This window comes from Marmota flaviventris, chromosome 8 (assembly GCF_047511675.1).
Source record: "Marmota flaviventris isolate mMarFla1 chromosome 8, mMarFla1.hap1, whole genome shotgun sequence".
NCBI classification, from domain to species: Eukaryota; Metazoa; Chordata; class Mammalia; order Rodentia; family Sciuridae; genus Marmota; species Marmota flaviventris.
Genome location: NC_092505.1, coordinates 134,103,610 through 134,129,682, shown reverse-complemented (window position 1 = coordinate 134,129,682; position 26,073 = coordinate 134,103,610). Strand labels below are relative to the sequence as shown.

At 46.6% G+C, this 26,073-nt stretch overlaps 2 protein-coding genes and 1 long non-coding RNA gene across 11 annotated transcripts in view; 2 read left to right on the top strand and 1 right to left on the bottom strand.

Annotated features, from left to right (window-relative positions):
- Dag1 (dystroglycan 1) overlaps positions 1 to 11,206 on the top strand; it is a 62,590-nt gene extending 51,384 nt beyond the window's left edge. For all 9 annotated transcript variants that reach the window (XM_071615714.1, XM_071615719.1, XM_034637390.2 and 6 more), the window contains one exon: positions 6,369 to 11,206. In XM_071615714.1, coding sequence (XP_071471815.1) covers positions 6,369 to 8,771 — 2,403 coding nt within the window. In that variant the 3' untranslated portion in view covers positions 8,772 to 11,206. The remainder of the gene's footprint in view (positions 1 to 6,368) is intronic.
- A 5,055-nt stretch (positions 11,207 to 16,261) lies between these two features.
- On the bottom strand, positions 16,262 to 19,277 carry LOC114091246 (uncharacterized). The gene is made up of 2 exons (XR_003582477.3): positions 19,033 to 19,277; positions 16,262 to 17,104 (listed from the first exon to the last, which is right to left on the bottom strand). It is a non-coding gene; the product is annotated as an uncharacterized lncRNA (long non-coding RNA).
- Positions 19,278 to 21,936: 2,659 nt separating this feature from the next.
- Positions 21,937 to 26,073, top strand: part of Bsn (bassoon presynaptic cytomatrix protein) — a 96,714-nt gene continuing 92,577 nt past the window's right edge. Inside the window, exons 1-2 of the mRNA XM_027933969.2 lie at positions 21,937 to 22,124; positions 24,173 to 24,188. Coding sequence (XP_027789770.2) covers positions 21,937 to 22,124; positions 24,173 to 24,188 — 204 coding nt within the window. The remainder of the gene's footprint in view (positions 22,125 to 24,172; positions 24,189 to 26,073) is intronic.

Here is a 26,073-nt window from a genome sequence, read left to right as displayed (position 1 = left end):
TGAGGATCGAACCCAGTGCCTCACATGAGCTAGTAGGCAAGTGCTCTGCTACTGAGCTACAACCCCACCCCCTAATTTTCTGATTATAACCATATATTTTATTGTGGACAAAGTAAAGGGAGAAAGAAAAAACTCTCACCAAAAGGTGTTCTTTGGGCTCATTAAGAGGTGTTCATGCCACGCACACATACAGACATCTTAGACTAGGATTGCATTGGACATTTTTTTTTTAAATATTTATATTTTAGTTTTAGGTGGACACAATGTCTTTATTTTATATTTATGCAGCGCTGAGGATTGAACCCAGTGCCTCACGCATGCTAGGGGAGCGCTCTACCTCTGAGCCACAATCTCAGCCCCTGGACATATTTTTTAACCTTATTTCATTCACTGTAGCTTGACTTTTTCCCTTATGGTTATTAATTGTTTTGAGGAGTGTAACTTTTAATGGTTGCCTGATGTTCTTATGTGTATGAGGAAAATTTTTGGTCTTTTGCCGAGGACACTCATTGAGGTAACCCCAGAATCTTATCTCTGTTTTATCACTACTGTCCTTCATCCAAGCTACTATTTATTCATCTCTTCGCAAGGGCACCTTGTCTCTGCCCCTTTAGTTTGTTCTCCACATCAAGACATCTTTTTTTCTAAAAATCTTTATCTAAAGCTTAAATCTGCTTAAAATCCCCCATTATAAGCTGTACTCAGGATCAAGCCCTATATGATCTGGCCTCTGGCTTCCTGTCCCTCCCCTTTCCCTCCGTATACTTGTCTGGTCCACATTAGCCCCTTTGTACCCTGTGAACATGCCTATCTTAGATTCCACCCCAGGCCTTTGGCTTTTCTGGAGTGAGGACAGCCACCTATTTCAGGTTCAACTTGATATCCCCTTAGAGTATTGGAGACCTTTTCTTCTATTATTCTGGTGAAAGCCGCCTTCCCACAAAATCCTATATTACCTTTTTCTTTACAGATTTCTGCTCTTGAAATTTTTATTTTTTATTAGTCTTCATGTTTGGCTTTGTTGTTTTTTATTAGTGCTCTAAAGTTGTACATAATAATAGTATTTATTGTTATATATTATTAGTACCTGAGTATTTGTCTTATCACCTGGTAGGCCCTCAGATGTTTTTGGGCTGGCAAAAGGAATGAAAACTCTTAGCACCTACAAACCTGCTTTGGATTGTCAGAGCCCTAATGTTGGTACATAGGAGAAATGCCAGCTTATGCGAGGGGGGCAGCAAAAGACTAAGCTTACCTGCTGCCTCTTAGTATCTTCTGGACTTACTGTTTTATGACTCTGGATCCTGTCACAAACTTGTATTTTGCATTGGGAAATAGTTCTAAGCCATGACTCTGCCATGGCTTATTTTATTAATTTTTTTTTTTTTTTTTTTTTGGTATCAGGGATTTTTCCTAGGGGTGCTTAACCACAGAGCCACATTCACAGCCTTTTAAAAATTTTCTTATTTTGAGAAGGGTCACGCTAAGTTGCTGAGGTAGAGTTCCTCTTGCCTCAACCTCCCGAGTCGCTGGAATCACAGGCATATGCCGCCATGCCCAGCAGCCATGTTTTTATTAATCCAGTATTAGTATAGATTTGCTGTTTTCTAATATTCAGTGGTTTATAATTTATTGCTGTCTTAGTTATGATATTCAGATGATCGCAGATTTGGCCATTGGGAACGGAACCCCTTCAAGTTGATTTCTGTGTTCTTGTGATGCATTATGCATATGTTAATTTTCTGAGTCTGTCCATGTTCTCTCTGCACCCCCACTCCCATCGAAATTTGTAATGGATTGTCACTTGATGATTTTTTTTCTCTTCCTGATCAGTAATTCTAATCTGAGTGAACTGTTTTGCTAGGCACATAGAAAAGAAGCTGATCAAATAAGCATGGGAAGAATTACATAAACTGTCTCAGAAAAAAATGAGGTGGAAAACAATGCTAAAGACTTCAAGTGATAACTTTTACTAATACTGACAGCTGATAATTTGAGACATGCATGCCAACTTAGAAGCACAAAATTAATATATCTATTCTTTTATATACTTGCATTAAATCTACTGATTCATTTATATACACAAAATCAACATAGTTTCCAGGGTTCCTAAATATTTCCATTATATTCAACTTAGGGACCCAAGATGCCGAACATACCATCAATATGTATGAATATGCTTGAAGTGGCTTCAGAATGAGTCTAGCCCATATTTTTTAGTCAGAAATCATGACTTCAAAACAACCTAATTTCAGATTGAGGCCTCATGTTTTTTTCTGAGAGCTCTATGAGTGCCTTAATGTATAGCAGATGAATGATGACTACACATAGAGGTGACATGGGTGCTATGCTCAGACCACCATGGACTACACCGTAGTGGTAGCTGACACCCATCACGGAGATGTTCTTGGCTGCTTCTCGATGCTGTGTGTGTAGTGTTGTGTGAACCAGTGGAAGTTCAGGCTTGGTACTGCCTCTTTAGGTTGGGCAGGGAAAGATGTCTTTGCACATCATGAAATGACTGGACTACTCCTCCAGAGCTCCCTCATATGTTTTGTTTTGATCAAGCCCGGAAAGGGTGACTTTTCATCCCTGTCACCCTCCTTGCCTGCAGACAATGTGAACTTTTCCTCTACCCAAGATGTCAGCAAGCTGGGAGCAGCCCTTCCTGGGACTGTGCTCTCAGCTGCTGGCGTGGGCCTCCAGTTGTTCCCCAAAAAACAATGGATACTCTTTTTGTCCAGGAAGAGGAGTTTATGAAAGGAGCATTTCTTTGGATGCTTGAGACCTTTGTGGCAATGCTGTCTGTGTGAGATGAACTACAGTTTCTTCGTGACTCAAGTGGGTGTTCCCCAGTTTTTGAATGAGCCCCTTGTGAGCACTGTACACCGGGAAATGTGGGTTGGTGAAGGAAGGCATCCTTGCGGGTAGGCATTTGCCCAGACTCATCAACTCAAATACTATTGAAAATATAAGCCTCTGTGTTTTAAATAAATTACTAATAAGAATTGAAAAAAATATGACCAAGTGAAAATAGATGATATCAGGACTCGGGATGGAAGGACTGATTCTGAGATTTATCTACGTTTTATTTATTAGGTATTGAACCCAGAGGCACTTAACACTGAGCCACATCCCTGAGCCTGTTTATTAGAGACAGGGTCTTGCTGAGTTTCTTAGGGTCTTATTAAATTGCTGAAGCTGGCTTTGAACTCAGGACCCTCCTGCCTCATCCCCTTCCAAACTGCAGGGATTACAGGCCAGTGCTACCATGCCTGGCAGTATTTTTGGGGGGTGGTGGTTGGTGTGTTACTGGGGATTCAAATCAGTGTTTTACCACTGAGCAACATCTCATCCCTTTTTATTTATTTCGAGACAGGGTCTCACTAAAAATTGTTTAGGGGCTTGCTAAATTTTTAAATCTGACTGGGCTGGGTGGTGCAGGCTATAATCCCAGCAATTTGGGAAGCTGAGGCAAGGGGATCACAAATTCAAAGCTAGCCTCAGCAATTTAATGAGGCCCTAAGCAACTAAGTGAGACCCTGTCTTGAAAAGAAAAGAAAACAAAAAGAAAAAAAGAGGTAAATACTGGTCTTTCAACTCTCATATGCAACAAGTCCTTTTCCCCCATGACCCCTCAGGGTTTTCTTCTGAAAGACAGGTCTTGACAGGCAATCAACTCCCTGAAGATCCCTAACCCTGGCATTAGGGACCTTAATTTGGTTCCTGTTAGAATCTTGCCCAGAGCCTCCCCACTTCTCTTAGATTCTTCAGAGTATGAATACAAAGACAAGGTTCCCTATACATTGGGCTAATCCAAGCCAACTGGGAAGCCAACTGGGAAGGAGGACTGGGAAGTGGAGTCTATTTGTGCAATATTCTTAATGTTGTTTACTGGAATAAGCATTACCAATGTCCAGCATACCTGGTCCTATAAGGATACAAGGATAGGATCATTTCTCTCATTTTATAGATGAGTACATTTGGGCTGAGGTTGGGTCAAGCTTCAGCCTGTCTAGAGCTGAGCTTCATCCCCCCCCATCCCTCCACTAGGGACTGATCCCAGGATGTTACCACTAAGTAATGTCTCCAGTCACTTCTCTTTCTTTTATGTTGAGACAGGACTTTGCTAAGTTGCCAAGGGTGTCGTTGAACTTGAAGTCCTTCTTCCTCAGCCTCCCGAGTTGCTGGGATTACAGATGTGTGCCACCACATCTAGCAAAAGCCATAGTACCTTTACATTCTGTCTTCAGATTATTCATGATTTGAGGAGGCTGCCCGCTACCAGGCTATCGGTCCAGATTGCACACCTGTCCTGCAGCCAGCGCATGGCCTGTATTCTAGAGCCCTGGGGAACCAGAATCTGCATAGGATAGGTTGGATAGGCTTGGCCCTATTTTTCTGCCTTGGCTTGCTCAAAAAGTGTAAAGCTCTGAGTAGATGATAGCGAAATAATTTGTTCTCAATCAAAATATAGCTGCTGAGCTGGGGTTGTAGCTCAGCGGCAGAGCGCTTGCCTTGCATGTGTGAGATCTGGGCAAGAAGCAAGAATTAATTTCCCATTTGTCAGCTGATAATGAAAATTTCTGTGGTGGTATTCCCTTGGTTGCTTAGAGTATTACCGTTATGTCACTTGGAAGAAGACTTCACTTGGAAGAAGACTTCCACACTGAAGAAGTTGGGGAGATGCTGTTGGTTAGAATAAGGGGATGAGGGGCTGGGGTTATGGCTCAGCGGTAGAACGCTCACCTGGCATGTACAAGGCCCTGGGTTCAATCCTCGGCACCACATAATGAATGAATGAATGAATGAATGAATGAATGAATGAATGAAGTTATTGAAAAAAGAATAAGGGGATGAGCTCCTCAGGCTTCTTCTCTGCCAAGGACAGAATTAGGCTCTGTGTTTTCATTTCCTATTACTTGGTTGACTACAGAATTTCTCTTTTAGAAACCAGAATTCCTCGAGATTTCTTTAACATTGTCCTAGAATAGTTGATTCTAGTCCTCTACTCTGGGTACTGGTTTTTCTTGAAGAACAGATTTAATTTGGACATTAGAATCAGTTAACTATATGGGAAACGTGGGGAAAGGGTACACTGATACATTGCTCATGAGACTGTAAACAGTTGCAACCACTCTAGAAAGCAGTATGGAGATTCCTTAAAAACCACTATTTGACCCAGCTATCCCACTCCTTGGTATATATCCAAAGGATTTAAAATCAGCTTACTACAGTGACACAGCCAAATAAATGTTTATAGCAGCACAATTCACAATAGGTAAACTATGGAGCTAACCTAGGTGCCCTTCAACAGATGAATGGATAAAGAAAATGTGGTATATATACACAGTGGAGTATAACTCCGCCATTTAGAAGAATGACTTTGTGACATTTTCCAGTAAATGGACAGATCTGGAGATTATCATGCTAAATGAAATAAGCCAATACCCAAAAACCAAAGGTTGAATGTTTTCTCTGGTATGTGAAGCTAACCCATAATAAGGGGAAGGGTGGGGGAAGAATAGAAGTTCAGTAGATTAGACAAAGCGAGGAATGAAGGGGGGTGGGAGGGGATGGGAATAGGAAAGACAGTAGAATGAATCTGACATAATTTTCCTGTGTACATATATGAATATGCCATAGTGAATCTCAACATCGTGTACATCCACAAGAATGGAGTCCTAATTAGAATAAGTTATATTCCATTCTTGTATAATTGTATCAAAATGGATTCTACTATCATGTATAACTAAGAAAAGAGGGGGAAAAAAAAGAATCAGCTAGCTATGATTCCACTACCCTTGAATATCACCTGATGATTGCAAAGTAAGTCATTCTGGGCAGAGTCTTCCCTTGTACCCAGATCTATGTACATTTCCACTTGTACCCAGAAAAGGTGTGCTGGCCAGGTGTATGACCTGAGCAGAGGTGTCTGATGAGGGCAGGGGCAGAATCTGGGGAGAGGCTGAGGAGTGCTGAGGGGTGGGAAAAGACATTTTGACTTGATTCTGCAGGTAGAGCAGGCAATTAGGTGGCGGGGTGTATCACTGGCATAAAAGTCCAAAACATTGAGCTCTATGACATTGCTTCTCTGGAAAGAGACATGTGTTTTGAGTGCCAGCACTGCTGTTCCCCTAGTTTGTGGCCTTGGGTGCATACTTTCTCAGCTAGTCCATCATCCAGCCCCAGTCTTTTATGCCAGGTAAGTGAAATGTACACAGATGGTTGTGCCTCTCTGGCTTCCCCAACAGGAAAGTTGAATTAGTCATCAAATCTGTTATACAACTTAGGCTAGGATAGTAGTTAAAAGCTGTGTGATCATTTTAAGGTAATGCACTTGTAACTCCTGCTCATGTCTCTTCTAGGTATCGGCAGCGGGGAAAGAGGCTTTGCCATCATGGCTGCACTGGGACCCACAGAGCCATACCTTGGAGGGCCTCCCCCTTGACACTGATAAAGGTGTGCATTATATCTCAGTGAGCGCTGCACGCCTGGGGGCCAATGGGAGCCATGTCCCTCAAACCTCCAGTGTATTCTCTATTGAGGTCTACCCTGAAGAACACAGTGAGCCACAGTCCATGCGAGCAGCCTCACCAGACCCTGGGGAGGTAGTGTTTTCTGCTTGTGCTGCTGATGAGCCAGTGACTGTCCTGACAGTGATTCTGGATGCTGATCTCACCAAAATGACCCCAAAGCAAAGGATTGACCTCCTGCACAAGATGCAGAGTTTCTCAGAAGTGGAACTTCACAACATGAAGTTGGTGCCAGTGGTGAATAATAGACTCTTTGACATGTCAGCCTTCATGGCCGGCCCAGGAAATGCAAAAAAGGTTGTGGAGAATGGGGCTCTGCTCTCCTGGAAACTGGGCTGCTCCCTGAACCAGAATAGTGTGCCTGACATTCATGGCGTGGAGACCCCTGCCAGGGAGGGTGCTATGTCTGCCCAGCTTGGCTACCCTGTGGTAGGTTGGCATATTGCCAATAAGAAGCCCCCTCTTCCAAAAAGAATACGGAGGCAAATTCATGCTACACCAACACCTGTCACTGCCATTGGACCTCCAACCACGGCCATCCAGGAGCCACCATCCAGGATAGTGCCTACCCCCACATCTCCAGTCATTGCTCCTCCAACAGAGACTATGGCTCCACCTGTCAGGGATCCTGTTCCTGGAAAACCCACAGTCACCATTCGCACTCGAGGTGCCATTATTCAGACCCCCACTCTAGGCCCTATTCAGCCCACTCGGGTGTCAGAAGCTGGTACCACAGTTCCTGGCCAGATTCGCCCAACAGTGACCATTCCTGGCTATGTGGAGCCCACGGCAGTTGCTACTCCTCCCACAACTACAACCAAGAAGCCACGAGTATCCACACCAAAACCAGCAACGCCTTCAACTGATTCCTCAACGACGACAACCCGCAGGCCCACCAAGAAACCACGGACTCCCCGACCAGTGCCCCGAGGCACCACCAAAGCTCCCATCACCAGACTGGAAACGGCCTCTCCACCTACTCGAATCCGCACCACCACCAGTGGATTGCCCCGTGGGGGAGAACCCAACCAGCGTCCAGAACTCAAGAACCACATTGACAGAGTGGATGCCTGGGTGGGTACCTACTTTGAGGTGAAGATCCCATCGGATACCTTCTATGACAATGAGGATACCACCACTGACAAGCTAAAGCTGACCCTGAAGCTGCGGGAGCAGCAGCTAGTGGGTGAGAAATCTTGGGTGCAGTTTAACAGCAACAGCCAACTCATGTATGGCCTGCCTGACAGCAGCCATGTGGGCAAACATGAGTATTTCATGCATGCCACAGACAAGGGGGGCCTTTCAGCTGTAGATGCTTTTGAGATCCATGTCCACAAGCGGCCTCAAGGAGACAGGGCTCCTGCAAGGTTCAAGGCCAAGTTTGTGGGTGACCCAGCAACAGTGGTGAATGACATCCACAAGAAGATTGCCTTGGTGAAGAAGCTGGCCTTTGCCTTCGGTGACCGAAACTGCAGCACTGTTACCCTGCAGAATATCACCAGAGGCTCAATCGAGGTAGAATGGACCAACAATACACTGCCCTTGGAGCCCTGTCCGAAGGAGCAGATTATTGGATTGAGTCGGAGGATTGCTGAGGATAATGGGAAACCTCGGTCTGCCTTCTCCAATGCCCTGGAGCCTGACTTTAAGGCCATGAGCATTGCTGTGACAGGTTCTGGCAGTTGTCGACACCTACAGTTTATCCCTGTGCTACCACCCAAGATGGGGTCCTCACTGGCACCAACCACAGAGACGCCAGACAGGGACCCTGAGAAGAGCAGTGAGGATGACGTTTATTTACACACAGTCATTCCGGCTGTGGTAGTTGCAGCCATCCTGCTCATTGCTGGCATCATAGCAATGATTTGTTATCGCAAGAAGCGGAAGGGCAAGCTTACCCTTGAGGACCAGGCCACCTTTATCAAGAAAGGGGTGCCTATCATCTTTGCAGATGAGCTAGATGACTCCAAGCCCCCACCCTCCTCCAGTATGCCACTCATCCTGCAGGAGGAGAAGGCCCCCCTCCCACCTCCTGAGTACCCCAACCAGAGTGTGCCCGAGACTACTCCTTTGAACCAGGACACAGTGGGAGAGTACACACCCCTGAGGGATGAGGATCCCAATGCACCTCCTTATCAGCCTCCCCCACCCTTCACAGCCCCCATGGAGGGCAAGGGCTCCCGTCCCAAGAACATGACCCCATACCGGTCACCCCCTCCCTATGTCCCCCCTTAACCCACAAGCGCCTGGGTGGAGGCAGGGTTAGGGCAGGGGCCTAGAGACAACTTGGTGTTGTCTGTGGAAACCGGTGACCTGCAGACCATCACCCACCGGTAGCTGACACCCGACCTAGCACACACTGACACATGGGGCCTAGACGAGCCCACCCTCTCTGGTCCTCCCAAACCCCAAAGCAGCTGGAGAGACTTTGGGGACTTTTTTATTTTTTGCCTAACAGCTTTTTGTTTGTTCATAGAAAATTCTTCGCTGAGTTTTTTGATGGCTGGCTCTGAAAACATTTGTTTGAGTAGTAGTTAGGTGGAGGGAGCGAGGAACCGTGAATGAACTTGCAGGCAGTGCTGGGTGGCCCCCCAGCTCTCTGCGTTTTGCCTTTAACACTAACTGTACTGTTTTTTCTATTCACGTGTGTCTAGCTGCAGGATGTAACATGGAAAACAGTAGCTAAAGATTAAATTCAAAGGACTTTCAGAAGTTAAGGTTAAGTTTTTACATTTAATCTGCTGTTTACCTAAACTTGTATGTATAATTTTGGGGTGGGTACGGGGAATTGCTTTGCTAAAAATAAGCTCCCAGGGTGTTTCAATCTTAGAGAAGACCAAGGGACAGTATTTTTTATCAAAGGAATCCTATTTTTTCACACTACGTCAACTTGGTTGCTCTGATACCCCAGAGCCTGATGGGGTCCTCCTGACCCTGGCTTGGGGGCCAGGGCCTTGGTGCTGGGTTTGCTCTCCTGCTGTTGCCAGAGGCTGGAAGCTGGAGGGGCCTATTGGGCTGTGGACATCCCCACCTCCACCCCATGCACACTAATGGCCCACCACCAAGGGGTCTTCATTTCCATGGAAAAGGGACTCCAAGAGGCATTGGTGGCCATGGCCCCCAACCTAGGTGCTCCAAGGTGGGCCATCTGCTCATGGGGGCACCTGGGAGGTCGAGGGACTCGACCACATCAACCTATTTTGTTTTTCCCTTCTTCTGGTATGTTCCCCCTCTCCCCAAAAGGAATATCATGTTTTTGGAAACACTCAGTGGGGGACATTTTGGTGACGATGCAATATTTTTATGTCATGTGATGCTCTTTCCTCACTTGACCTTGGCTGCTTTGTCCCAACAGTCCACAGTCCTACCCAAAACCCACCCCTTTCCTTTTCTCTGGCACTCCAGTCCCAGGCCTTGGGCCTGAATGACTGGAAAATGGTGGCTGGGGAGGAGTGCCAGCAATAGTTCATAGTAAAAATCTGTGGGCTCTCAAAGCTAATTTTTTACTAAAGTTTTTATACAGCCTCAAATTGTTTTATTAAAAAAAAAGATTAAAAATGGTGATGCTTACAGCAGTTTGTACAAGCTCTTAGTGTTGAATCCATGGAACTGACGGCTTTGCTCATTTTGACCCCCCCCCCTTCTTTTCCTAACAGTTTAAATTCTGGAACTACACTAGGGCTTCTCTTGCCTTTTTTAGCAAAACATTCGTCCGTCCATCTGCATCTCTGTCCCATGACTCAGGGGCATCCACTCTGCTTCAGTTTTCCTCCTTTGGAAGAAATTGTTTTGGAGCATGACTTTTCTTGATGTCTTGAGTTATTTCGGGTACCTTTTAGGGAGGAATGCCTTTTGCAATAATGTATCCCTCCGTGATTGAGGGTGGGTGGGGTGGGTGAACCCAGGCTCCCTCTGCACACGGAGCAGCTACTTCTAAGCCATATTGACTGTTTTGCAGAGGATTTGACTGTTGCAGAGGATTTGACTGTTTTGCAGAGTTTTTGTGTGTGCTCCCTCAGTAGGGGAAGATAGGAGGGGAAAGGTCTTCATTTCTGCTCTTCTCCAGAGGCATTTCCCTTGCGCCTTCTTCCACAGGGCCCAACCCTCTCCCCTGCCCCAGCCTCCAGTAGGCTACTCTGGAGTGAGCAGCACCCTTGGAGGAGGAGCCTATAAGATGAGGGCTCAGTGGGTGGCTGGTGACCAGGCCTCATGCTTCTATGCCCTGGTCTAAGCCAGAGTTGAGTCAGGAGCACAAGTGGAATCTGACCTGGTGAATTTTTTTTCTGATGACCTCATCAAAAAATAAACAATTTCCAATGTTCCAGGTGAGGGCTTTGAAAGGCCTTCAAAACAGCTCTGTTGCCCTTAGCAACCCCACCATTGGGCATTGCCCTACTGTGGCTGGCCCAGAATGTCCTGTTGCCATAGCAACTGGAGGCAATGGGGCAGTGAACAGAATAATAACAGCAACAATGCCTTTGCAGGCATACTCCTCCCTGAGCACTGGGCTGGCAATGCCATTGGACTCTGAGACGGAGAGCCAATCTCACATTCAAGTGTTCACCAACCACTGACGTGTTTTTATTTCCTTCTATATGATTTTAAGATGTGTTTTCTGCATTCTGTATAGAAACATATCAAACTAAATAAAATCAGTGTCTTTATTACAATGCCATTGCCTCTGAACACCTATTTCCCTGGCCTGTTCAGGTTCTTGGTCGTGAGTAGTAGAAGAATCGTGTGACATGGAAGAGGAGACTTGGCCAGGCCCATTCAGAAGGAGCCTAGTGGCCTCCATAGAGCCTTAACCTGTTTCAGTACCCTTGGGAGGGCTGAATGTGTGTTCCAGAAACCCTGCCAATATGTAAACTCCCCTGAGCACCCCTTTTGTCTTTGAGCAAACAAGTCAAGGGCCCAGGAAATGACCTGGCCCTTGCTCTAGGTTTCCTGATTTGTAAGGGGTGGTGGGTAGCAGAAAACCCAATGATAATGGGTAGAGACTAGTATAGTGGAAAAGTCCTGTCATGGGCTTCCTGCCCCAAAGTGGCACCTTCTAGACAAGAGTCCTTCAGCCTGGGTCCCTGTGAAGATGGGAATATGAGGGATGTCTCTGGCTGCAGCTTCACCCCAGCCCATACCCCCAATACGCCCACTGTCTGTGGGCTTGGGACTGTCCAGGCTGCCTGATAGTAAGTTTAGTGTTGGCTTTGAGATGAAGAGGGCAGAATACTTTCTCTAACCAGGCTGCTCTGCCTGTGAGCCAGTAGATTCTGGGTGGCTAACTCATAAGAACCTGGTCTGACTCAATTCCCAGGAAAGGGGCAGATAGGTTGTTCTGGGATGCTGCTTAGCACTTGGGAGACAGATGCAGCAGCTTTGGCTCAAAAGTGCTGGTGGTCACAGAAAAACCAGTGCCTCTTCTGAGCTCACCCCTATCATCTTCCCCTGGGAAGCCCCCAGACTGCGCTGTTCACAACCTTGAAGACCCACTGAAGACACTGGTCCCATATTACAGACAGGACTGTGTGGGGAGTTATTCAAGGTTAAACAATTACTTGGAGTTAGGACCTGAGTGTACAATATACTGAAAATGCCAGGAAAGACCATCCTCAGCATGTTTTCAGGGACACATGCCTCAATCCCTAGGCTTAGCATCAAGGGCCCAGGAAATGACCTGGCCCTTGCTCTCCTGGTCTCAGGAAGGTCTGCTTAGCATTTTGCTCACTGTCCTGAACTTAAGTAAGGGTCTCAGAGAAAAGGAAAACCTTCAGAATAGGAAGAAGAAAAGTCACAAAGACCTCTGGCCTCTGCATTGCCCTACCTCCTCTGGTGAATAGGGATTATCTGCTGTTTGGCCTGGCAGACTTTTGCTCCCTAGAATTCCTGGCAGATCCCTGTAAGCCCCATATGGGGCTGTCTGCTCAATAGTTCTGAGCTAGAGAGAGGGTGGAAGAAAGGAAGGGAGAGGAAAAGAGGCATAAGAATCTGCCTTCCTTCCTGTTTTTCCCCTGGGACACTCAGCCCCATTGTCCCCAGCTTTGGTGAAGATGACCCCTGAGATGGGGTAAAGTTGGGTGTGGCCAGGAGCAAGTTGCGAGGCAGATTAGAGCGTGGGTGGATCAGCTATAAATCTTGGTACTGGCTCTACATTCCCCCCCCCCCCGCAGAGTTGTCTGTCAGCGGCTCTGGGCCAGAGCCCGCAGGTTCTCAGGAGGTGGCGCTAGAGGACTAAGCAGCCAGCGGTGGGCGAACTGGAGAGGCGGGCCATAGGCGGGGTTAAGAGCGCTGCGGGCGTAGGCAAAGTGAGCTGGGAGAGACCGACTGTGCGCAGAGTTAAAACTTTCTGCTGAGGATAGGGCGGAACCTGCGGAGAGCAGAGTTCAGACTGCTGGAGACCAAGTAAAAGCCTGAGAGCGGCGGGGCTTTGTGGGATTGTGGCCGAGCCGAGCCTGCGTGGAGGCCCGCCTTCTTTCCACCTCTGTTACACGGTGTCCGAGAGTTTCCGAGCTGGGGTTCGGAACGCGTCATTCACAGTTCTAAAAAGGAAGCCAGCAGGAAAAAGACGACCTGGTTTTCGGATGGCTTTCTCTCCTGGGGCCCCAAACAGTAAACCTTGAAAGTTCGGATATATGTAGTTGGGAACCAGTAAGAATCTGTCCTTGGCCGGGCGCAGTGGTGCACCACTGTAACCCGCGACTGGGGAGGCTGAGGCAGAAAGATCGAGGCCAGATTCAGCAACTTACCAAGACCCAGGCTAAAAAAAAATAAAAAATAAAAAATGCGGGCTGAGGGGCTGGGGATGTAGCTCAGAGGTAAAGCTACCCCAGGTGCCATCTCCAGGGTTGGGGCTTGTAGGGGCGGGGGAGGCTCACCTTAGCTTTTGCCTGTATTCTGGCTTCACGCCTCCAGCGCCCAGCATGAGACCTGCGCCTCTTGAATTCTGCTTCTAACCCAAAAGGTTCTAAGGCTAAAAGTGGGCATTAACCTAATAGGGTACTGTGAGATCTGGATGGTGCCAGTGCAGTTGGGGTTCCCCTACTGTGCCTCTCGGGGAGAACATGTCACTAGAAACAAATGGGGATGGGGCAACTAGCTGGGACTAACAATTTCCTTGGGTCGATCCTTGAATCCAGGACACCTGGAAGCCCCAGGGAATACCTTTACCAAAACTTACCTCCCTGGGGCTGGGGTTGTGGCTCAGTGGTAGAGTGCTCACCTAGCATGCATGAGACACTGAGTTCAATCCTCAGCACCAAATAAAAATAAAATAAAGATTGTGTCCACCTAAAACAAAACAAAACAAAACAAAAAAAACTTGTCTCCACAGCTCCAGACACACATTGAGACAGCAGGAAATGTCCTGTTGGAAGCTGGCCAGGGCTCCTAAGGCCAGGGATAAGGGCTATTGTTTTCTTTTCTTTTTTCTTTTTTTGTTTTTTGTTTTTGGTACTGGGGATTGAAGTCAGGGATATCCAACCACTGAGCCACATCCTCAGCCCTATTTTGTGTTTTATTTAGAGACAGGGTCTCACTGAGTTGCTTAGCACTTTCTAGTTGCTGAGGCTGACTTTGAACTTATGATTCTCCTTTCTCAGACTCCCAAGCTGCTGGGATTACAGGCATGCGCCACCATGCTTGCTTATTTTCTATCTTAATGGCAGCACAGTATCAGGATGAAGAGGAAAAAGCCCAAGTTTGGAGTCTGCCAGAATACTCGGGAACTCAGGCCAGGTCAACTCCCTTTTCAAGAAATTGAACCCACTGATACAGGACCACTCCCTACTTAGGACTTGTATGACAAAAACGTAGAAAGGGCCTGGCTTCCCCTCAGGATAGCAGGAAAGGGGGAGGAGGGACTTTGAGGGTGACAACAGCATATCTTTGGGCATGCCTAGAGGAGAGGACCAGCTTATTCCTGGATGAACTCACAGTCAGAGAACACCATCCTAATTGGGCTAAGCAAGAAGTTGGGCATAGGGGATGCTGAAGGCAATGTAGTCCTGTGTTTGAGAGCATGTGGTGTGGTGGTGGTGAGCTCTGCTTTCCTTTACACTTTCAATGCAGTGTCTTGATTAGAGTACAAATGAAAAGCTAAGGAGGCACTTGTCTGGGACTCTGTCTTGGGTCACAGGCAGCATATTAGCTCATTCTTGGAACTGTAGCCTTGTCAGAGGCTCAGAATCAAGCAGGGATAGAAAAGGGACATAACCCATTCTGTGAGCCTCAAGAAGATCCCTTGGAACAGAGCTGAGAAGTGGGGGTGACCTAATTTGCATTAGCAATGATGGTGGTGGTGATGGGGAGGACAGCTCAGCGGAACACTTGGCCTTTCTTTTTTTTCTTTTTTAATATTTTTAGTTTTATATTGACACAATACCTTAGTTTATTTTTGTGTAGTTCTGAGGATCAAACCCAGTGCCTTACACATGCTAGGCAAGTGCTATACCACTGAACTGCAACCCTAGCCCCTTTCTGCTCTTTTGATAGGAGATAAAGTATGTCCTTTGCTCAGCCTTACTAGGAATTCTCAGTCTGCACTGTCAGCTCTTGGCAGAAAGACTGCCTTCCCAGAAAGCTGATGTCCACACCACACTTCCCAGATGGAGAGGTTATTAATATAGAAATAGCAGTGGTAACCCAGATGTTGCTACCCAACTGATACCCCCACCTATCCTAGAATCTGGGGGAGCCAGGGAGGCTTTTCCTCAGATAACCCTGATGCTGAGTACAACTTTAGCTCTCATAACCTGACCTGGTGATGCTGTGGCCACACCCACCAATGTAGGGAGGGGGTTCAGGGTCTGGTAGACAAAGGCTAGACTTAGAGATCACAGGTTTAGTAAGATGAATAGATTCAACTGTCTTGATTCCTGCTGTATCTTTGGGATCTACCACAGTACTGTCCTCAACCTAGGGCTCAAAAAGTGTAAGTCAAATTTAACTAAATTGAAATTATCCTGGCAGAGGCCTGGGGACTTTTCTACTTGTCACAAAGGTTTGGCTTCACTACCAGAGACTTAACCCCTGCCCCATCTGTCCTTTCTTGAAAGGCAGGAGCTGTCTGGACACTCAGTAAAGATAACAGAGCAAACAAGACCTACTACAATCCATTCTGATTAGGACATAGATGGAACTTAGTGGAGAAAATGGCTATGTCGAAATGGCCTGAGATCTCTGGTGGTAAATACCGGGGTAATTTTCAGTAATGCCCTTAGGTTTGTAGTAAGAGATCCACAGAGAGGTCAGGAGGTAGGGAAACTTCTAAAGATTTTCCTGAAGATGCATGTAGTAAGCCTGATGGAGGGGCCACCAAGCTCCTCTCCCTGAACTGTCATGTCTTATCTTTTGTTGCCTGGGGTAGGACATGTGACTGGTCAAGAAAGGACACATGGACGTGATTTTCATCTGGGCCTGTACTCTCCCATCCATGGAACAGAGATCCGTGGGAACTGGTGCAGAGTTGTGGGGAGGGGGGATCCTAGTGCAGAATTGTGTGGGGGGTAGTCACAATAGAAATTTGGGTGGAATTTTCTATAGTTAGAAATTATTTGAATGCCTGTCTCTGTTTCTGTAAACAGAGGTCCTCAAGGGCAGGTTCCACAGGCTTCTCTGGGCATTGGCTTAAGGAGGATGAATGTGTGCAGGCATGAGTGAGATCAGCAGAGCCATCCCAAAATGCCTCTCTGGGGGAGTACAGAGGGGCAAGAAAAACAGCATGTTTTGACTTGTATGCTTACAACTTGGAGAAACCATAGTTTCATTTATTTTTTCTTGTCATAACAAGCCTTCAGAAATGTGTAACTCTAATAGCAATGGGCTTAATTAGCCTTGTTGGGAGCAATGCATGAGTGGTAGGGCAGTAAACATTTCTGATGAGGTTTGCCTGTTTTTTTTAAATTTAACATAATGTAAGTAAAGACTTGTACATTGCAACAGGAAAGGAATTATCAAGTAAATTCTGTACCTTCTAGCCTTATTCCTTTTTCCTGCTCTATCAAGAACTATGGCCAGTTTAAGACAATAGTATACAAAGTGAGGTTGTTCAGGCCAGCCCAGGTGGCTCCTGAGAAAGACAAACAAAGATCAGATGTGTTGTTCATGCCCTCATGCCAGCCTTAGGCTTGCTTGGGGAGCTGTCTGATTCCCCCATGTTAGTGGGTGGTACCAACAAACTTTAGCCAGGAGGGAAACCTCTGCTTCTTTGGGCTTACTTCATTTCTCTTCAGTTTTATTTCTTCCTCCCAAAAGAGGTCTGGGGGCATGGAACCAATTTCTTGAGTTGCTTCTCATCTGGCAGTGAGATAGACCTCAGCATCATGATAGCAAAAAGAGTTCAGACAGCCCTGTAGATAGGAACCAGCTTTCCCAGCTTCCCTGGAATGGTCCAAAGCATAGACAATGTCATCTGGAACTGTCCTCAGCCATCCTTCCTATTCTCAACCACCTTCTATCTTCTATTTTTCCTTGAAAAGTTTGTCATTCTTCTTCACTCCCATAGACATCTTCATATTTGAATCCTGAATCTCCCTGTGGCAGCTGCCATGCTGAAAGCATCAGCCCAGGGTGAACTGGATTGTGGAGGAAACAGGAAAGATTGGGTTTGAGCTCTGTCCGTCCTCCCCTTCCTCTACATGTCACCTAAGATCCTGCTATCTCCTTATTTTCCCAAGACTTGCCTTCCAGTGACTAAAATAATCAGGCCTTTTCCTACCTGGGTAGATTTTTTAATGATTCTATTTTTTCCCTCTGGTCTTTTATAAGTGTTTGAGAGCAATACTGGTGAAGCTTGTAGATACATAGCCGACCAACCATAAGTTCCCTCTTAGTGTGGATTGAGTCTCCTCCCATCTGGCCTTTACAAAATGTCTGTCATGTGTCATATGTCATGCCTAGTGGAAAAAAGATATTTTCAGCTAGTGAAGCTTAAGAGGCTGGGAAACTCCTGCTGTTATGCCAGATTCGTGGGACCCCAATAGACCTATAGGAGCCGAATCTGATGCAATCACACAAGAGTCTTTATTGCAAGCTTGAGCCTGGTCTCACAACCGTTCCCGATGCAGTGGTCCCAGGGAGTGAGTCCCGGTCCTTTGTCCAGTGAGATTTTATAGGTTTTGGGGGGATACACTATGCATCACAACATCACACAGCAAATCATTCCATTCCACAGGAAAGTCAAACAACAACTCTTGACATTGATTAGCACATTCAATGGCGGGAACAATTTGGGTAGGGGTGATTGGTTAGTACAAGAGGGGGTTCCTTTGAACTGATTGGTTTAGGCCACGAGGGGTGTACTTGCTAAACTACATGGTTTCCCAACATGTTATCAACCACCATAAACTACTTGGGGGACATCTGGCATCCCAGGTATTTTCCCTGTCTCATGCTGATTGGAGGTTGCTAGGGGGATTGCTGCAGACCTCTCCTGTTATTTACAGACAAACAACTCAGCTGGGTGGGTATGTGCTTAGGAGTGCTCTGTGGGTTTTTCCAAGGACAAGGGTCATACCCCTTTCCTCAGGACAGGCCTTGAGGAAGAAGCTGCTGTTATTTATTTATTTTCAAAAATGGAGTCATATCAGTTTCTCACTACAGGGTCTCCAAGTCTCTCCTGTCTCTGATGGGGCAGCAGCTGGACTTAGAAAGGAATCGTACCCAGACATGGCACATAACTGGTTTGCACAAACTGAAAGATTTGTTTTTTAACTGCTGTGAAGACCAGTCAAGCTTAGTGAGTTCACTAAATAAGAGGACAGCTCATCAACAACCCCTCCAAAGAGGAAAAAGTGAATGCATCCTCATCATTCTTCCTGTTACTTGTTACATCAGTAGCCTAAATATGGTGATTCAGGAGCTATAACCAAAATTCTTTCTGGGGTAACTTTAAACCTGGTGGTTGGTGGATCCCTTAAAAAATGAAGGTGAGGGAAATGCTCAGAACAGCATGGAGAACCATCAGTCCCTAAAGTCCTGCTGAAAGCCAGCCCAGATGATAGGAAAATTCAGACAAAGACTTTCTATTGAGGAGCCCAATCTAGATCAAGAGGAAGGAAATAACTGTCACGATAGGCAAAAGGTGCAACTTATGCAGTCAAAGGGGAGAAATAAAGAATGTCCATGTGCTTCTGCTCTTTTCAATGCTTTATTCACTCAAATCACTCAATACAATTTCACTCTATAGGTTCTAAATCAAGAAAACGAGAATCCTTAATGCTAGGCACTGTAATAGACGTAATCAATTCACAGCAAACAATTCTAGATTAATTCTAAGCATTGCAAACACACTTAATCATAACAGGCTCATAACAGACATTCCCTCTGCATGCTAAGTTCAAGTGTAAGATCAAAAGTCTCAAAGCCTTAGGCTTTAAGCCCAGCAGATGCACACTCACTTAGACCTTGGTGATCAGATTAGGAACCAAGGCAGGCTTCCCCTGGGATGGAGCTGACTGGTCAAGGAGAGGGTTGGGTGGTAGGGAGAAGTTGAGGCTCTCACCAGGATCAAGATGTGGCTGCAGAGTTTGAGAGCAGTGAGGAAAATGCAGAGGATCAGCAAACGATGAAAAGTGTTGGGATGACAGTCCAGGTCCAGGTCCTGGTCCTCATCAGGCTTTCAGCATGAGGGCATCAGTATCAGCTGGCTGAACATCTGTTCATTTGCTCTATTATTTATACCAAATTTTGGGGCTTTGCCCCCCACCCCCTTCAATCCTTATCAGTTGCCACCAGATCTCCCAGTGACATCACTTACCCTGGGGTTAAAACATCTGGTCTGGTGGTCTCCACCCTGATCTTTTTGCCTGTCCCTCTTATTGGGTGCCTTTCCCTTTTATTGGGCGAGGACAGCCTTCCAGAGGTTTCACTCTGAGTTTATCAGGGTGGGGAGAAGTGACTTGTTTGTGCTTGAGGGCCACACTGGAGGGCTCTGTTAGGCATGCCGGGTGAGACTGCAGGTTTCAGACTGGAGTTTTGGTGTTTTTTTTTTTTTTTGAGTTGCTAAGGCACAGGCCTAAGGCCATCCTCACCATGACCTTTGGGACAGAGAATAAAAATAACTGAATCAGAGCTCCAGACAACCAGGACCAGCACTTTTCCATGGTCAGTAGAAATCCCTAGACCAAATGTCAGGGGTGGTAGTAGATAAGGTAGGTATGTTCCTGGGGATTCTCCTCAAAGGAAATGGTATTGTGAGATTTTGCGAGAGGAAGAGCATCAGTAACTAGCTTTCATATCTTCCTGGATTCACTGTGCTTGTGCCCTTTGTCACCAAGGCAACAAAGAGGTCTGTTTATAGTCAGAAATACACTCTTAGGAAGGCAACTCCCAGACCCGCTGGCTGGGTAGGGCTAATTACCCCCACAGGAACCAGGACATGTTGATTTCAATCTATGAAAAGCCACAGCTCCTGTGTTTTTCTACAAAAACAAAAAATAAACATCTTAACTGGACATGGTGGTACATATCTATAATTCTAGCAATTCTAGAAGCTATGAGGCAGGAAGATCACAAGTTTAAGACTAGCCTGGGCAGCTTAGTGAAACCCTGTCTCAAAAAAAGGGGGGGCCAGTATATAGCTCAGTGGTAAAGTGCATCTGGGTTCAATCCCCAGTATAATAGGAAAAAAAAATCGTTTCACCTTTCAAAGAAGCTCAACACATACAAACTGGTGGTAGTGAAACCAGAACAATCTGGGTTGGGACAAGGTTAGACCATTGATCTGTTCATAGTGAAAGGTATGGCAACAAAACTCCCAAATTCCAGACTGCCACAGGAGAGATAATAATACAGTTGTCATGTGCGAGCCTGGCACTTGCCCTTGTGTTTGATCTACATCAGTCACTCCACCTTTATGAGTGCCTTTACCAGAGGGGATGCTAATATTCTAATTTTGCATTAGGAAATGGAGGCTCAGTGAACCCAAGGTCCCTATCTAGAGTGTGGGAGGGCTAACATGTGGACCTGTAGAGCCTAAATATGTGTATGCAGTCACCAGACATTCCTGAAGCTGAATTAAATACCCTCTAGCACAGGTGGAAACACAAAACAAGGACTATCATAACAGGTAGAGAAGCTCTCCTCATCCCAGTAGTCCCAGTAGTCCCAGGCAGTGTAGCCCTAAAAGCAGCAGACATTAAGGTCAGGAGAAAACACCAGAAAGTAAGAGCTTTGAATTTCCTATTTATCTTACCTGCTCATCCCAGAGTTTGAGAAGAGCAGTTCAGAAGGCCCTGGGCCTTCTTCCCAGAACTGAAAGTGTGGGTCTTGTCCATCAGTGCTCACTGGGATCCCTGATTATTCCAGGTCAAACCAGAACTGCTGACATCCCATGTGATATTAGGAGAATTAAAATGGGTTTGTAAATGAGTTTGTAGGGCTAATTAGCCCTCTACACAGCCAGAAATGGTTTGGAATATGGTCTGGATCTTCTAGGAAATGTTTTCCCTCAGGAAAGTACCTGAAGCTTGTGTGAGGAGCCTTAACACTGGTCTGTAAAGGGGAGAGGGGGAGTGGAAAAATAATTGGTGAGCTCTCAGATTTATGAAGAAGAAACCTGAGCTACTTATCTAGACAGTCCTTAGGGGGCTATAGCTTAAAGTTTCTGAGAAACATCAACTCCTCTTCCTTCATCCCCAAGGTCACTGTCCCAGAGCCTGATGAGGTAGGTGGTCTTCTGGTTTGTTTTAGGCCAGCCCTTCCACCTTTCTCAAGGGCACTTCGTAAGACTCCAGTTTTGTGGGAGTGGGCCTCCAGATAGTTCCTACATTGACATCTGGATGGCCTTTGCTCCTTTCCTGACCTTTGAGAGCCTCACAATCCAGTCCTACCACCTAACATCCTCTCTCTACCTCCTTCAACGATCTTGGGCCTCAGAACATACTAGTTCATTTGCCTTTCCAACTCATATGCATCCTTTGAGACCACACTCGCGTGGCCCCTCTCTGAAGCCTGTCCTCGCGATGCCCGCCTCACGCTATCCAAAGGAGAGTACCCCCAATTCGATTTTCAGTGAACATAAAGTCTTACAGGTCTCATGGGTCTCATGCAACATTGCTGCTAGCCCCCTTCCTGCTACAGTTGGCACGCGCCCGACGTGTCTGTCCCTGAGGGCGCATGCGCGGGCGCCCAGCGGCTTCCCCGCTACCCAGATGCTGACGCGTGGACACGAGTCTTCTTCGCGGGCTGGCGGGAGCGCGCGTTTGTTTGGAGGCGCGGCGGGGTGGGGGGCGGTAGTTCAGGGAAGGTGGTGTGCGGCATGCGCATGCGCAGAGGCGGGCGGCAGCGCGAGCCGAGCTGGGAGATGGCGGCGGAGGCGGCGGCGGCGTCTAGAGTGTGAGCACGGCCCGGGAGCCGCCGGCCCGGGCGCAGTGCGACCCCGACCCTGCCCGTCCGCCTCCCCATCATGGGCAACGAGGCCAGCTTGGAGGGTGGCTCTGGCGACGGGCCGCTGCCGCCTGGAGGCCCTGGCCCTGGCCCGGGCCCCGGTACAGGGAAGCCTCCTTCAGCACCAGCTGGCAGCGGACAGCTCCCCACGTCGAGCACTACGCGGGCCACCCCAGGACTGCAGGTTTCAGGCGAAGGCCCCGGCAGGTGAGTGCGAGTCTTGGCGTCCTAGGGGAGGGGAGCTGGAGCCTGAGGCTGGGGCCGGGGCCTGGGATCCCAAGATCTAGTGGACAGCAAGGTTGGACGTCTGGCCGCACTTTAAGCCCTGTCAGGTTGGCATGAGCTGGGTGGAGGCGACCCTTCATTTCCAGCCAGTCCGCCTTGGCAAGGCAGGATGGCAAGTCTAGGGTCAGTCGGGTCCTGCAGACCATTACTTCGTCACGAACCCCAAATTCTTTCCCCCCTGACGCCAGGGCCCAACCGCTCAGAAGGGGCTTATGTAACCTTAGCCTGGTCCCTCGGAGCAGGGGAGCAGTGAGATGGAAAATGCCTTCGCTGTCTGCCAGTGTCTGCATGTGTCCATTGTGTTGGGCCAAGGAAAGAGCACAATGGGAGTGGCTGTCAGGGAAGATAAGTGTCACTGCGAAGAACGCAGAGAGATGGAAATAGTTGGACCATGAACTTGGTCTTATGTTTTCCTTAGGCATTTAGCGGCTGTAACCATTTTTGGGGGAAAAAAAAATTGCCCACTGGACACCAGTAGGCCCAACAATACTAACAGGGTCACGTGCTTTCACCAGGGCTTAGTGAATTACTTTCAGGTGAAACAGAAATGCTATTAAATTTTCTAGCACCAGCTATGCTCTTGTTGCCACCTCAAACCAATTGTGGGGGGGGGGAAGCTGAAACCCACATAGAATGCTTTAAACAGAACATATCTGATCAAACACTGTGAGACTGCTTGTTTTACGTGTTTGCCAACCCAGAATCTGCAAAACAATCAAGTTGCATTGAATGCAGTGGAATGGAATGTCAATATATAAGTCAGTAGACTAAAAACTCTGGAAAACTACCTAAGATCTATGCAGGATAAAATGGAAGGCATTATTTTATACCAGATAATTCTGGGGAGTAGCAATCCCCCCTTGGGGGGTGTTTCTGGTCTATATGAGGCTGCTGATTAATGTTTTTTTGCCTTTTCTGTGTGGGAGCACATAAATTCTGAGGGAGCATAATTTTTGCTTCTTCAGCTGCCCAACTGTGTCTCTTACATGTTTATTTCCTTATGTGTGTTCTTAGACAACTAACAGTGGTGAAAGGCTCTTAGTAGCCTGAAACCTGTCATAAACCAAGCCAGCCTGTGAGCATCCTTTTTAGAAGTGGAATTTGTCCATTTTACATTAGCTGTTAGAGTAATGCAACTGGATAGCACATGGCTCTTAGCACAGCAAATGCTGTCCATCTTGCTGCATGTTGAGTTACTGTTTGGGTTTTAGCTTGAGGGAGACTTACCCAAGCTTCAGTGCTCTCCCTCCAAGAAAAAGCTTCTACATCTGAATGGAAAAACACCTTGTTACTGGGAGCTCTCTATGTGAGGAATTTCCCATTTCTCTTTTGGAAACCAGACAGGATGCTCTGCTTGTAGTTTATCAGATGTTGCAGAGCCAAACATGAAATTTTGGAAAGATTTGGGCAGCTTAGAGGCAGATATATACTGCTCATATTTCTTTCCATTGTCTCATTTCTACTCCATCTATGCATTCTGCTTCAGGGCAGATCCATAGATTGCTATGGGTGAGGGGCACCTTGGAATCTTGCTAGATTTAGCAGTCACACAATTTCTCACCTGGCTGTGGGCAAGGCTCACACAGGGGCCTTGGTGCTAAGGTCCCGTGACTATCAGGCTTAGGAGGTAAACTAGCTCTTTGTCACCAAAGCTAAGGACTGGGGACCCTTAGGAGACAGAATTTACTTTTTCCAGCTGATATTTGGCATATCCCAGACTCTCAGCTGAGCTGCATGGTCTGTCTTTCTCTCAGTATAGGAATGGCTACTTCCTCTCACCAGAGCATCTCAGGTACCTGATACCAAATTTAGTATATTCTGTTCTGAGATGCTGCTGAACATTGTTGGAGGAAAAATCCCTGTGACATGTGCCTCTGGGCATTCAGGAAAGAGCATTGGCTCAGAAACATATTTATTTCTAGCAACACTGTAGATTTTGGATCAGTCAGAAAGCTCAAGGAGGTAGGTAGAGGGTCAGGTAAAGGGGTGATCATTTTTCTAACCCCAGAAGGGAACAAACAGGTTCTGAGGGAGTTGAATCCTGGTTCTTTCCTACTTCCATATTACATCTTGTCATCCCAGGCTGAATTAGTCTTTTCATCCTCATACTGAGATGACTTGGCTGTGTGAGGGGGTGGCCCCAGCATTTGCTGCTGAAGAGCTTAATCTGAACCCCATAAGTAGCAGTGCTACCACACCTATAGTATTGCCTCTTAGCCCATTTGGATGATAGGGAGCTTTGGCCACTGGGGTCCAAAGGAAGGGCTTTCTGTTTCTGGTTTTAGGGTCAATACATGCAGTTTTATAGACTACTTTTCTCAAGGAGTGCCAGATTAGGAGAAGGCTAAACTCTGTTTCAGGTTTTACTCTCAAGCTCTATTCCCTGGTGTGGGCTGCATCCTCTTAGAGGAAGAGGTATCTTTCATTCATTCATTCATTTCTTCATTTATTTATGGAGATGTGCCTAATGTATGGTGGGGTGCACAAGTTGATGGAATTTTACCTATACATACACCCATGACACATTACCAGTTCAAGATATAACCTTATCTGTACCCCAGAAAGTGTCTTTTTAAAAATTTACTGAAGGGCTGGGGATGTGGCTCAAGTGGTAGCATGCTTGCCTGGCATGCTTGCGGCCCGAGTTTGATCCTCAGCACCACATACAAACAAAGATGTTGTGTCTGCCGAAAACTGAAAAATAAATATTAAAAAAAAATTCTCTCTCTCTCTCTCTTAAAAAAAAAAAATGTACTGAAGAGCGATATAGACCAGTGGCAGTCTGTATAGTATACACCGGTCCTGTGGATTTGAATATGTTTTGACATCTGCAAATTGATCTACAGTCAATTAGCTAAGGAATGTTTACCAGCTATCAGGATCAAGCATTTCATGGAGGTTCTGGAAGGATATATGGTAACTTCTCTATCCTCTAGTACTCAGAGTCTGTTGATCAGATAGCTCTTGAAGAGCCAAATTGTGGAAGAGCTCTGGGAGAGACTGTGGGTACCTTAGAGTCTGAGAAATGTCAAATAGGCAGTTTTCGTTGTTGTTGTTTTTTGGTCCTGGGGATTGAACTCAGGGGCACTCAACCACTGAGCCACAACCCCAGCCCTATTTTGTATTTTATTTAGAGACAGGGTCTCACTGAGTTGTTAGTGCCTCACTAAGTTGCTGAAGCGGGCTTTTTTAAAAAAAAATTTTATACCTTTATTTTATTTATTTTTTTGCGGTGCTGAGGATCGAGCCCAGGGCCTCACATGCACTAGGCGCAGGATCTACTGCTGAGCCACAACACTAGCCCCCTGAGGCTGGCTTTGAACTCGTGATCCTCCTGTCTCAGCCTCTTGAGCTGCTGGGATTACAGGTGTGCACCACTGTTCCCAGCTCAAATAGGCAGGGTTTTTTTTTTTTTTTGAAAATTTTTTTTAAATGTTGATGGACCTTTATTTTATTCATTTATTTATATGCTGAGAATCAGACCCAGTGCCTCACACATGCTAGGCAAGTGCTCTACCACTGAGCCACAACCCCAGCCCTAAATAGGCAGTTCTTACAGAAGGATTGTCAAGTAGGAAGAGTGGAGAGGCAGAGCTAGGCTTCAGAAGAGGGAGAGACCCAGGGTTAGCAGAGGTAGAAATAGAGAGAAATTAGATAAGAAGTGTGGTACACTGGCAGGAATAATGAATAGAGAATGAGACTGAGTTCAGGAGGCTGGGAAAGAGTTGGGGCAAAGCCAGGTAGAACCATTTTTCTCTCATTGCCCATTATGATTGACTCAGTTCTAGACTGTATGCTATGGAGACATCTTGAGCCAAAGTCAGCTGGGCACAGAGAATCTGGTCATTTGCTGGAAGGTGGGCAAGGCTGC